The sequence below is a fragment of the Daucus carota genome, chromosome 2, assembly GCF_001625215.2.
Source record: "Daucus carota subsp. sativus chromosome 2, DH1 v3.0, whole genome shotgun sequence".
In the NCBI taxonomy this organism is placed as follows: Eukaryota; Viridiplantae; Streptophyta; class Magnoliopsida; order Apiales; family Apiaceae; genus Daucus; species Daucus carota.
In genome coordinates, this window is record NC_030382.2 from 22,018,580 (window position 1) to 22,030,462 (window position 11,883).

Sequence of the window (11,883 nt, forward strand, 5' to 3'; positions counted from 1 at the left end):
CACATTATCAGTTTTGTAGTGGATCGTTCTTCGCGAGGAAGTGACAGTTTCGAGCGAGATCGTGAACATCAATTCTGTAACGTTGTGTTCTTTATTATTAATTCAAGCACTTTTATTCCGCTTAATTCTTGTATTTTATTTATCATGTTTTCATTAAAACCCATGATGTCGATTAGTTCGATTATGAACTAACCGCCTTCATGGGATTCTAATGGATTTATCGATGTAGTCTAGTAACGAATATTAATTGATTGATTATGTGACATACGTTGATTTCTTTGCATGCGCCGTGCTTATTCTTCTTAGGAGCGTAGCTAACTTCTAAGTTGTTTGTTAATTCTTTCTGAAGCGAGAGTGGATGATTGAATTTAGAACTATGCCATGTAAACATAGGATTATGTGAATGAAACATAATTTGTGGTAGACTTGAACTATTTTTATCACCCTGTGTAATCACGATAGACGACTTGCTATTAAACCTCTCTGCTTACACTACCGCTATAGAGATATAGGGTCTGAGCTTTGTTGGTGTCCATGAGATTTCTATCTTAACCGTGGATTTTGATTGGTATGATATGTGTGCAACGAGAGTTGGCATGTATTACTTTCGTGTTGTCTGATTAGGATCAACAGTCGCATGTTAATCAGTAATTTCAATTCTAGATGAATTCGATAATGAAGTTAGAATCCCATGTGTTTTCCTATTCTGATTTTGATTAGTAAATTTAGTTATTAGTATAAAAGAACACATTCTTGTTAATTGTCTTAGCAGTGAAAATTACTCATACATTGTTGCATAGGTGCGTATTCTTAATTCACCAGTCTCTGTGGGAACGAACAAATATATTACTTGTGATCACGTGCGCTTGCGTGTAGATTTTTGCGAACAGCGGCATCTCGGAGGGAGGAGTATTTAAGGGTGTATGGGGCGGCTTGTTCTTATAATTCGTCGGGTGGCGAAGTTTTCGATGTTCTTCTTACTGAAGATTTGGGGAGGCTGGAGCATATTAACAGGCCCTGTAATTTTGATCCTACTTATTTTTCGTGTATAAAGGCCGGTTTTCAGATTCCTCTAGGTTATGAAGTGAGGATGCCCAAAGCGGGGGAATTGATATACCACATAGGTCGAGATATGTGGGTAGGTATCCCTCTGAGCACTTTAAGGCTGGACTACAGTTGCCAATGCAAAGGTTCTTTCACACTCTTCTTGTGAGTATGAGGGTGGCTTTCGGGCAATTAGGGCCTAATTCCATTCAAAAAATTTGTGCGTTCATAGCCATGTGTACTAAACTTGGACTTGAACCGGCTTTGTCTTATTTTTGGTCTTTACACCGTTCGGAGGGGTCGAGGGACTACTATCCTCTTCAAGAGCTGCACTGGGTGGGTAAATATTTGAGGGGTACTTTGGTGGAAGTGGCTACTACTAACAAAGGGTGGCATGAGGAGTTTGCCATGTTCGGAGGCGGGGATTTGGGCTATTTGCCACATATTTGGATGTGATTATGGGCAGTGTCAGGAGAGTTGAGAAGTTAGAGTGGTTGGAGGTGTCTGAGGCCAAGCAGTTAGTAGGGTGAATCTGAACGGACAGTGTCTTTTTTAGTGTCTCATAATCGTAAGTTTGGAGAGTGAAAATGTTTGTTAATTTGTCCGTTGTGACCGAAATTTTTTTATGATTACATGTTTGGTTGATTTATTTTTCTTAGGCGTTAATGGAAGATTTATACAACTTGTTTCTGACTTGCTTTTCGTTTTCTTTTGCAGTGTTGTTGGAAGACCAGCCATATCCAGTTGGAATGAATAAGTCAAGGATACTCTTTTTGGCTCAAAGGCGGGCATTAAAGGGGGAGAGCGACAAGGGGGTAAGTTTTTGTGGTACTCAAGCGGGGCAGAAGGGAGCGATTTCTGAAGGGGTGGTGACTTCATCCTTAGCCTCTATCGTAGGGGATAAGCGGACTTCTTCTAAAATGACAAGATTCGAGGTGGCGCAGGGGAGTGGTAGAGGGCTTCAGTTGGGTAAGTCTCTTATTCTGGAAGGGCGCAAAGACTCTGAGGTTTTTAAGGAGAAGGGAATGGGTGAGATCAGTCTTGCGAAGGAGGATGGGTCGGTGTCGAAAGAGACTTTGTTTCCATCAGCTGCAGGGGAAGAAACTATTGGGAAATGTACGCTCTTTCGGTTCCATGCTAGGTCGGGATGGTTAAGTAAATCTCCCGGCCCTACGGCCCCTGTGGCAACTTTGGGAGCCTTCGAGCTGGGTCCAGACAAAGAAAGTTGGTTTGCAAGGGAGCTGAGGAGGTGATTGCAGGTGTTAAAGATGCTCTCGGGGTGGTGCGTATTATGTCTCTCTTGTATTAACATTATCATTTATGGGTTTGATATTGATGCGTGTCAAAATGCGTGTGGAGTAACTGTGTTTTCGTTTTACAGCTGGGGACCTATGTAATGAACCTGGTAGAGCATATAGAGAAGAATCATAAAAGGGCAGCAGCTGAAGCTTCTAGGGTGGAGTCTAAGAAGAGAGAGAGGGTTGAAGCGTTGAAGCGGGCGGATGTGCTCCACGGGGTTCTTGATGCTAAGGATAAGGAGCTCAAATCGGTGAAAGATAAAGTAGGGGTGTTGGAAGACAAAGTGTGTTCTGTGGAAAAGGTTATAGAAGAAGAGAGGGGAATGGTTTCTTCTTTGCGGATGGAGGTGGATAAGTTACAAGAAGAGCTGAGGAGGGAAAAGGGGAGGGCTGAGAAAGCGGAGGAGGCTTTGGAGAAGGTGGAAAAGGATGCCGTCATCACTTACAAAGATGCAGTCAAGCAATTCAAAAAATCCGAAGAGTTCGACGAGTTAGTAGACGTGAAGGAGGGGATCTTTCACAAAGAAGGTTTTAATGACTGTTTGTCCTTTGTTGGTGCAGGGAATATAGTAGATCTTGCCGTTCATAATGTAGAAAACTTCAACGCAGCAGAGCTACCCAGGGAGGAGGGACAACTTGGTGGTGGCCTGTAGAATAGTTATGAGGCTTTCTTGTGTTTTATTGGGTCTGTTTGCTTTTTCATTGGCAGATATTTTCGTTTAATTAGTGTTTAAGAACGTTTTAAGAGGTGATCTCTCCTTTTATTGTAATTTTCATGGATTTTTATATTGACTGAATTGTCTTGTTTAAGTGAAATACGATCATAGATATTGTAATGAGTGATTGGGGTCGTATGAAGTTTAACTGTCTTCTTATTGTGTTTCGTAGTTTATGGGTATTGGGTTTCATATGGTTAGTCTTGGCTTGTGAGAGCCAAAAGCTTTCATTTTAAAGGTCGTTTTGGGGAGATTTGATATTTTATGTTGTCGATTTGTCGTTTATTGTTGAAAAATATTAGCTATAAAGTTTCGCACGGTAATTGCTTTACAAAGGATTGTAGATGTGTAACAAATTTTGAAATAGTTCCAACTTTTTAGACAATGAAGAAGTGTAATGTTTTTTGTGTTACGTACAAGCATATCAGTATCGGTGACGATGGTAGCCTGTGAATGGCTTTGTATGTTTACGAAAATACGGAGTAGAACGATGTAAAACTCTTGGAATTTTCTTCGTAAATTCGAGATTTCATTTCATAAAATCTTGTTAGTTTTAAAATAGACTTGTATCGGTTATTTTGTGGGTAACCCTTTTTGTGAAGTCGACCAGTATGAGTTGCCCTGATGGTGTAGATGGAGCAATCTTAAGGTTGCTCTAGGGTGGTCTTTTGGCGAATGAGCTTTGTGTATAAGTTGGCTCTTCGCTGTAGAGCCGTATCTATTGCAGGGCTACGTATGCTGGCCTTGTGACGAATAAGCCTTGCGCGTAAACTAGTTATTCGCTGTAGGACCGTAGCTATTGCAGGGCTACGTATGCTGGCCTTGTGGCGAATGAGCCTTGCGCGCAAGCTGGCTCTTCGCTGTAGGGTCGTAGCTATTGCAAGGCTACATATGCTAGCCTTGTGGCGAATGAGCCTTGCGCGTAAGCTGGCTCTTCGCTGTAGGGCCGTAGCTATTGCAGGGCTACATATTCTGGCCTTGCGTATACGAATTTTTATTTTACTCGGATCTCGACAAACAGGGCGGTAGATTAGGTGAGGGCTACATGTATTATTCTTGTACATGCAGCTAACGACCTAACTGTAGATGGAAGAGTGCGAGGCAGGCTTATTGATAGAAGTGTCGATGATGGGAGACGTGCCAGGTGTTCGGGACGAGCCCTTCGTCCAAGTGAGCCAGGGTGTAGGTTCCGGGGCCTTTGATTTGTTGGACTACGTAGGGTCCTTCCCAGTTCGGGTCCAGTTTTCGGACGTGGAACTGAACCATTATGGTAAGAAAAGGTTTGATTCAGAGGTGTGGGATATGAAGCTCTGGTGGCTCTAAGGACTTTATCTCCTAGCAGAAACTCGCGGGGACGGATCTTGCGGAAGTATTATAATTGGCCATCTGGATTACTGCAGTCTCTCGTAGCTTGGGGAGGAGTTCTTATGGGCCATCAATCCCTAGTTGTTATTGTTGGGGTCTTAGGCTTGGACTCGTTGTGAAGGCTCTTCAATCTCTACTGGAGTAAGTGCTTCTGTGCTGAAGGCTAGGCGGAAGGACGAATCCTATGTAGGTTTTAGGGTGTCTGTTCGATAAACCCATAGCACATTGGGAAGTTCTTCTGCCCAGAGCGTTTTATGGTCTTCCAAGTTCATCTGGAGGCGGCGGAGAAGAGTGTTATTGGTGATTTTGACCTGGCCATTTGACTGTGGCTAAGCTACGGAGGATTTTCAGTGTTGTATGAGGTAAGTGGAAAGGTATTCCTCGAATACATGGTCGATGAACTGACGACCATTGTCAGTGATAAGCACCCGGGGAATTCAGAAACGGGTGACTACGTATTCATGAAAAAACTTCCTGCATGTAATAGCCGTAACGTGGGACACTGCCTTGGCTTCGACCCATTTTTTCATGTAGTCCACGGCGACGAAGAGGAATTTCAGGCCTCCTCTGGTTATGAGGAAGGGTCCCATAATATCCATGGCCCATGTGTCAAAAGGAATAGGGAACAAAATGGACAGGGGGAGCGTCGCAGGCTGTCGAGGCAGGGTAGAAAATTGTTGGCATTTGGCATAATTCTGGACATAGTCGTGGCAGTCTTTTTTGAGATTGGGCCAGTAGTACCATGGGCTAGGGCTTCCCCTGATAAATGACACCCGCAGATGCCTTCGTGCACTTCCAGCATGCAGTATTCTGATTCGGGGCAATCTAGACATTTGAGCAGTGGAGCAAGATAGGATCTCCGGTAAAGGTCTCCGTTAATGACAATGTAGTGCGCAGCCTGGGCCCTAAGGGTTCGGGCGACTTTTGGGCCTTGAGGTTGGACACCTTCGAGTATGTATAGAGGATGGGGGATCAACCAATTTGGGCCGTTGGAGAGCAACAACATTTCTTTAGTGGATGCAGGATATGGTTGGACCGAAAGAGTATCCAAATGAGAAAGATATGTGTGAGGTTCGGGATTGGCAAATTCTCCTGTTGCCAGTCTTTCTTGGCTACCGGCTATGGTGTTCTCTCCTCGGAGGATGCCTTCCACTATGGCAATTTTGAATTGCAAAAGTCTCCGCCGCATTTCATCCAGATAGCGGGTCATCAAAGAGAATTTAGCCTTGAAGCTACCTAGGACTTGGTTGACTACCAGTTGGGAGTTGCTGTACACATGGATGCCGTCAACTCTAAGGCTGTGGGCCAGACGGAGTCCGGCTAGAAGGTCCTCGTACTCGGAGCAGTTGTTCATGGTTGGGAATCCAAATTTAATGGATCGCTGGATCTCGAAGCCTTTTGGACTCATGAGCAGGATTCCATCCCCACTATAGTCGGTTGTCGATGAGCCGTCCACGTATAATCTCCACATGGGTGGAAGTTGGGGAGGTGTTGGAGGTATGTTGGCCTCGGAAGGGGGTTGTCTATTGTCTTCTAAGAGGAAGTCGGTGAGGGCCTGCCTTCGAAGAGAATTGAGGGGTAGGTATTGGATATTGTACTGGCTGAGCTCGACCGCTCAATTAGCAAGCCTACCGGAGAAGTCAGGTTTACGGAGTATCTTTCGGAGAGGGTAGTTGGTATAGACTTTTATGTTATGGCCCTGGAAGTAGGCTCTTAACTTTCCGCATGCCAGAATGTGGGCATAGGCAACCTTCTCGATCATTGGGTACCGAGTTTCGGCGTTCCGGAGTATATGACTGACATAGTGGACAATAAGTTGTCTCCCGCAATCTTCACGAAGGAGACACGAGCTGACTGCCATGTCGGTGACAGCAAGGTGTAGGTACATGTGTTCTCCTGGGACTGGTCGGGAGAGGATTGGAGGTGAAGTTAAGTAGTCCTTTAAAGAATTAAAGGCATCTTCGCAAGCAGGTGTCCAACAGATGTCTTTGGATTTGTTGACTCCTCTTAGAGTATCAAAAAATGGTAGGCTCTTTTTTGCTAGTTTAGATATGAAGCGGTGTAGGGATATAAGACAGCCATTGAGAGATTGAACTTGTTTAGGGGTGGAGGGGGATCCCATCTACAAGATTGCTTCTATTTTGTCGGGGTTGGCCTCTAGGCCTCTTTCGATGATGAGGTGGCCTAGAAACTTTCCTTCAGTCACAACAAATGAGCATTTGAGTGGGTTGAGTTTGAGTTGGTACTGCAGGAGGGTTTGTAGGGTTTCCTCGAGATCTTTGAGGTGGTTTTCTTTCGTGGTTGATTTGACGATCATGTCATCAACATAGACTTCTAGGTTTCTGCCAATCTATTTCTCAAAGATTTTGTTCATGATTTTTTGGTAGGTAGCTCCGGCATTCATCAGACCCATAGGCAAGACACGATAAGTATAGACCTCTCTGTGTTATGAAGGAGGCTTTTGGTTGGTCTTCAGGGGCTAAGGATATCTGGTTATAGCCAGAGAAAGCATCCAAGAAGCTAAATATAACGTGACCAGAGGTAGCATCTACGATCTGATCAATCGATGGAAGGGGGTAGTAATCCTTGGGAGTGGATCAGTTTAGATCGGTGTGGTCAATGCACACTCTCCATTTTCCAGTGGATTTCTTAACAAGCACCACATTTGCGGCCCATTCGGGAAACTGAATTTCGTAAATGAAATTTACTTTCAATAGTTTATCGATCTCTTGATATATAGCTTGTTGCCGTTTAGGTGCGAAGTTGCGCCTTTTTTGCTTCACATGCTTTACCAAAGGGTTTAGATGCAGGTTGTAAACAGCCACTTCAGGTTTTAGGCCGGGCATGTCTTCCAGGGCCAATGCGAAGACATCAGCATAACTTTACAGGAGAGACACTAGTTGGGCCTTAAGGGTTGGCTCAGTTTTAGCTCCAAGAGAAAAAGTCTTAGAGAGGTCTTTAGGGCGTACTGTAATATGCTCCATATTGTCAGCGGGGATAGGTCTAACGGCCTTCCGGGGCTTAGGGGCCTCGCAGATGTCTATTGAGAGGTCTTCAATGGTGAGAACATGAGGGTAGCTAGAGGGGGAGATCTCTCGAGCATTCTGAGAGGGTTCTCCGTAGAGCTTCCTCCTTTTGGGAGTGGTGTCGGCTAAGTAAGGGGAAACCGAATAACAGAGCCGAGAAGTTTTAACATTGGATTTGAGTTCTCCCACAGCGTGTGCCGTAGGAAACCTTACCTTCATATGGGGTGTGGAGATGACAGCTCTAGGAAGAATAGCATAGGCCTACCTATGATGATGTTATATGGAGAAGCAACATCGATAACATAATAACGAATAAGTGCATCATGAGGGATAGATCTGAAGGTGGTGGGGAGATCTATAGTCCCCTAGACAGGCACTGCATGATTCCCAAAGCCGAAGAGGGGCCCTTGAGTGGGTTCGGGAGGACGCACCTTTTCATTTTCTTTCAGTATCATTCGGTCGAGTGTGTGGTGGAATATAATATCCATTGACGAGCCATTATCTATTAACACTTTCTTGACATCTAAATCACCGATATCTAGCTGTTCGGCATGGCCCCTCTGGATAATCTGCTTCAGAGAAAGAAATGGAAGGGCATGGATGTCGTAAGGCTTCATATGTCGTCTGGACTTGCATGATTTCGGAACTCAGGACTTGGCCTCCGAAAACCATGTCTACAACATGTTTGGGTCTCGTATCTTTCGGTTGTTGGACATGAGTGAGGGCCATGTTCTTCCGTGGGCCCTGAAATTCTCTCAGGAGACCTCGTTTGATCATCCTCTCGATAAAATGTTTCAAGGAGATGCACTCATCAGTTTTATGCCCCACACTGTTATGGTATTGGCAAAAGCGTGACCCGTCTTGCCTATCAGCAGGGGTCCCCATTTCAGTTGGCCTTTGAAAAATTTCAAGATTACAGATTTTGTCGAGGATAAAAGAGGGTGTTTGATTTAAGGGAGTGAACCAGGGTAATTCATAGACCTGTCGGAGTGGCTCCCTTTGATCTCTAAGAGGCTCTACAGGCTTACAAAAGTCTTTCATGCCATCAACTTGCATGGCTTGGTGGGAGGAGCTCTCTCCCCGAGACGTAGGATAGTAGGCATGGATCCTTTCCTCTATAGCAATGTAGGTGGACACGATATTGTAAGCTTCATACAGGTGCCGTGGTTCTTTGTTGCACAACTCCTTGCAGCAGTCTTTGCATTCCTTGTAATTTATATTTAAGATGAAGGAGTCTACAGCATTCGAAGGCCGTAAGTCTTTCACTTTAAGGGCGGCGGCCTTGAATTTTTGTATGTATTCCCGTAGGGATTCTCCGGGGCTTTGCTTCACATTTTTGAGGGAGATGGTGTGGACAACGTGTGCAGTATTGACACGAAATTTTGCTAGGAACATTTCTTTAAACGCGTTCCAAGAGTCGATACTCTTAGGGGGAAGTGTGGAGAACCAAGTTCGGGCGTATGCCAGGAATGTGGATACAAATAAGCGACCCTTAGTAATGTCGTTCTGGCGATGGAATATCATGAGGTTTTCATAATAGCTCAAATGGTCTCCAGGATCTGTAGTGCCGTCAAAAGACTCTAGTCTGGTCACTTTGACCCCATGCTCAATTTGTCCTGCTTCTAGGTGATCTAGGAATGGGGAGAAATTTAAAAAATCTGAAGAGTTTGAGGAGTTAGTAGACATGAAGGCGGGGATCTTTCACGAAGAAGGTTTTAATGACTGTTTGTCCTTTGTTGGTGTAGGGAATTTGGTAGATCTTGCCGTTCATAATGTAGAAATCTTCAAGGTAGCGGAGCTAGCCAGGGAGGAGAGACAACTTGGTGGTGGCCCGTAGAATAGTTATGGGGCTTTCTTGTGTTTTGTTGGGTCTGTTTGCTTTTGCTTTGGCAGATATTTTTGTTTAATTAGTGTTTAAGAACGTTTTAAGAGGTGATCTCTCCTTTTATTATAATTTTCATGGATTTTTATGTCGACTGAATTGTCTTCTTTAAGTAAAATGTGATCATGGATATTGTAATGGGTGATATTGGGGTTGTATGAAGTTTAACTGTCTTGTTATTGTGTTTCGTAGTTTGTGGGTATTGGTTTTCATATGGTTAGTCTTGGCTTGGGAGAGCCAAAAGCTTTGATTTTAAAGGGCGTTTTTGCGAGATTTGACATTTTATGTTTTCGATTTGTCGTTTATTGTTGAAAAATATTAGCTAGAAAGTTTCGCACGGAAATTGCATTGCAAAGGATTGTAGATGTGTAAAAAATTTAAAAATAGTTCCGACTTTTTAGACAATGAAGACATGTAATGTTTTTTGCGTTACGTACAAGCATAACGGTATCGGTGACAATGGTAGCCTGTGAATGGCTTTGTATGTTTAGGCAAATACGGAGTAGAACGTTGTAAAACTCTTGGAATTTTCTTCATAAATTCGAGATTTCATTTCGTAAAATCTTGTTAGTTTTAAAATAGACTTGTATCGGTTATTTTATGGTTGGCCCTTTTTGTAAAGTCGACCGATATGGTTGCCCTGCTGGTGTGAATGGAGCAATCTTAAGGTTGCTCGAGGGTGGTCTTTTGGCGAATGAGCCTTGTGTATAAGATGGCTCTTCGCTGTAGGGCCGTAGCTATTGCAGGGCTACGTATGCTGGCCTTGTGGCGAATAAGATTTGCGCGTAAACTAGCTCTTCGCTGTAGGACCGTAGCTATTGCAGGGCTTCATATGCCGGCCTTGCGTATATGAATTTTTATTTTACTCGGATCTCGACAAACAGGGCGGTAGATTAGGTGAGGGCTACAAGTATTATTCTTGTACATACAGCTAACCACCCAACTGTAGACGCAAGAGTGCGAGGCAGGCTTATTGATAGAAGTGCCGATGATGGGAGACGTGCCAGGTGTTCGGGATGAGGCCACCGTCCAAGTGAGCGAGGGTGTAGGTTCCGGGGCCTTTGATTTGCTGGACTACGTAGGGTCCTTCCCAGTTCGGGTCTAGCTTGCGGACGTGGAACTGAACCATTATGGTAAGAAAAGGTTTGATTTAGAGGTGTGGGATATGAAGCTCTGGTGGCTCTAAGGACTTTATCTCCCAGCAAAAACTCGTGGGGACGGATCTTGCAGAAGTATTGGGCAGTTTTTTTCTTATAATTGGCCATCGAAATAACTACAGTCTCTCGTAGCTCGGGGAGGAGATCTTTATGAGCCATCAATCCCTGGTTGTTATCGTTGGGGTCTTAGGCTTGGACTCGTTGTGAAGGCTCTCCGATCTCTACAGGAGTAAGTGCTTCTGTGCCGAAGGCTAGGCGGAAGGACGATTCCCCTGTAGGTTTTCGGGTGTCTGTTCGGTAAGGCCATAACACATTGGGAAGTTCTTTTGCCCATAACGTTTTATGGTCTTCCAAGTTCTTCTGAAGGCGGCGGAGTAGAGTGCGATTGGTCGATGAACTGACGGCTTATCAGTGATAAGCAACCGGGGAATTCCGAAATGTGTGACTCCGTATTCATGAAAAAACTTCCCGCATGAGGAAAATGAAACTTCCACAGAGTCAATTTTGAGAGCCAAAGATGCTATTACAAATCTTCCTGCAAATGCTGATGAGGACTTCTCCTCTGGTGAGGAAGATGAAGACTTTGAGGATGCTGAAGGAGGGGAAGATGAAGGACCCTTCTCATCTGTGAGTCTGTCATCATGGATAAATTTTCAAAATGCTTCCGTGTAAAGCATAATGTAACCTGTAATGTAATTACGATAACTCCACACAACAAAAGGACATGAAACAATATGTAAGTATAATACAAGAATCTACAGGTTGGAGATACGAACAGACAAAGACAATCAAGATATCTGAGACGAACATCCGTCCACTGGAAGAAGTTCATTAATATGTTCAAACCTCAGTGATGAATAAAGCTCAATCAGTTTCTGCTATCAAAGATTGCCTGACGATCAAGTATCAAAGACCAGAAGATTCCGGTATATCCATTTTGATTATTTATAATTAAATTTATCGAAGCAACATCAAACCCGGAATGACTGCTCAAGTATTTTATCAAGAAAAAGGATTCAAGGAATTATTTCAGTTCGAGTCGTTCGTGAACCAGACCAGTGCACAGGACGTCAGGACATACGAAATTATTCATTGGATTCGATCAACGAATTAATTGATCAAGTCAATCGAACTATTCGGGAAGAGTCACCAAAGAATTTAATTAATATATATATGTATATATATCATTAATTGTGAATTAGTTGAATATAAATAATTCAAGTAATTAATTAAACACAATTAATAATATATATATATATATATATATATATATAATTCTTGGCGCAAGTTTGAAAGCACCTAGAAATGATTCTAAGTCCATGGAAGCATACTGATACACTGTATGACAGTGTGGCGCAACTTCAGGTCAATTCTGAAGTCAAAGGTGAGATAACA

At 43.6% G+C, this 11,883-nt stretch overlaps 1 protein-coding gene across 1 annotated transcript; it reads right to left on the reverse strand.

Moving 5' to 3' along the window:
• Positions 1–7,977: 7,977 nt before the first annotated feature.
• On the reverse strand, positions 7,978–9,135 carry LOC108203246 (uncharacterized). Its single transcript, XM_017372018.1, has one exon. It carries the CDS (start codon positions 9,133–9,135, stop codon positions 7,978–7,980), a length of 1,158 nt encoding a protein of 385 aa, XP_017227507.1.
• Positions 9,136–11,883: the final 2,748 nt, after the last annotated feature.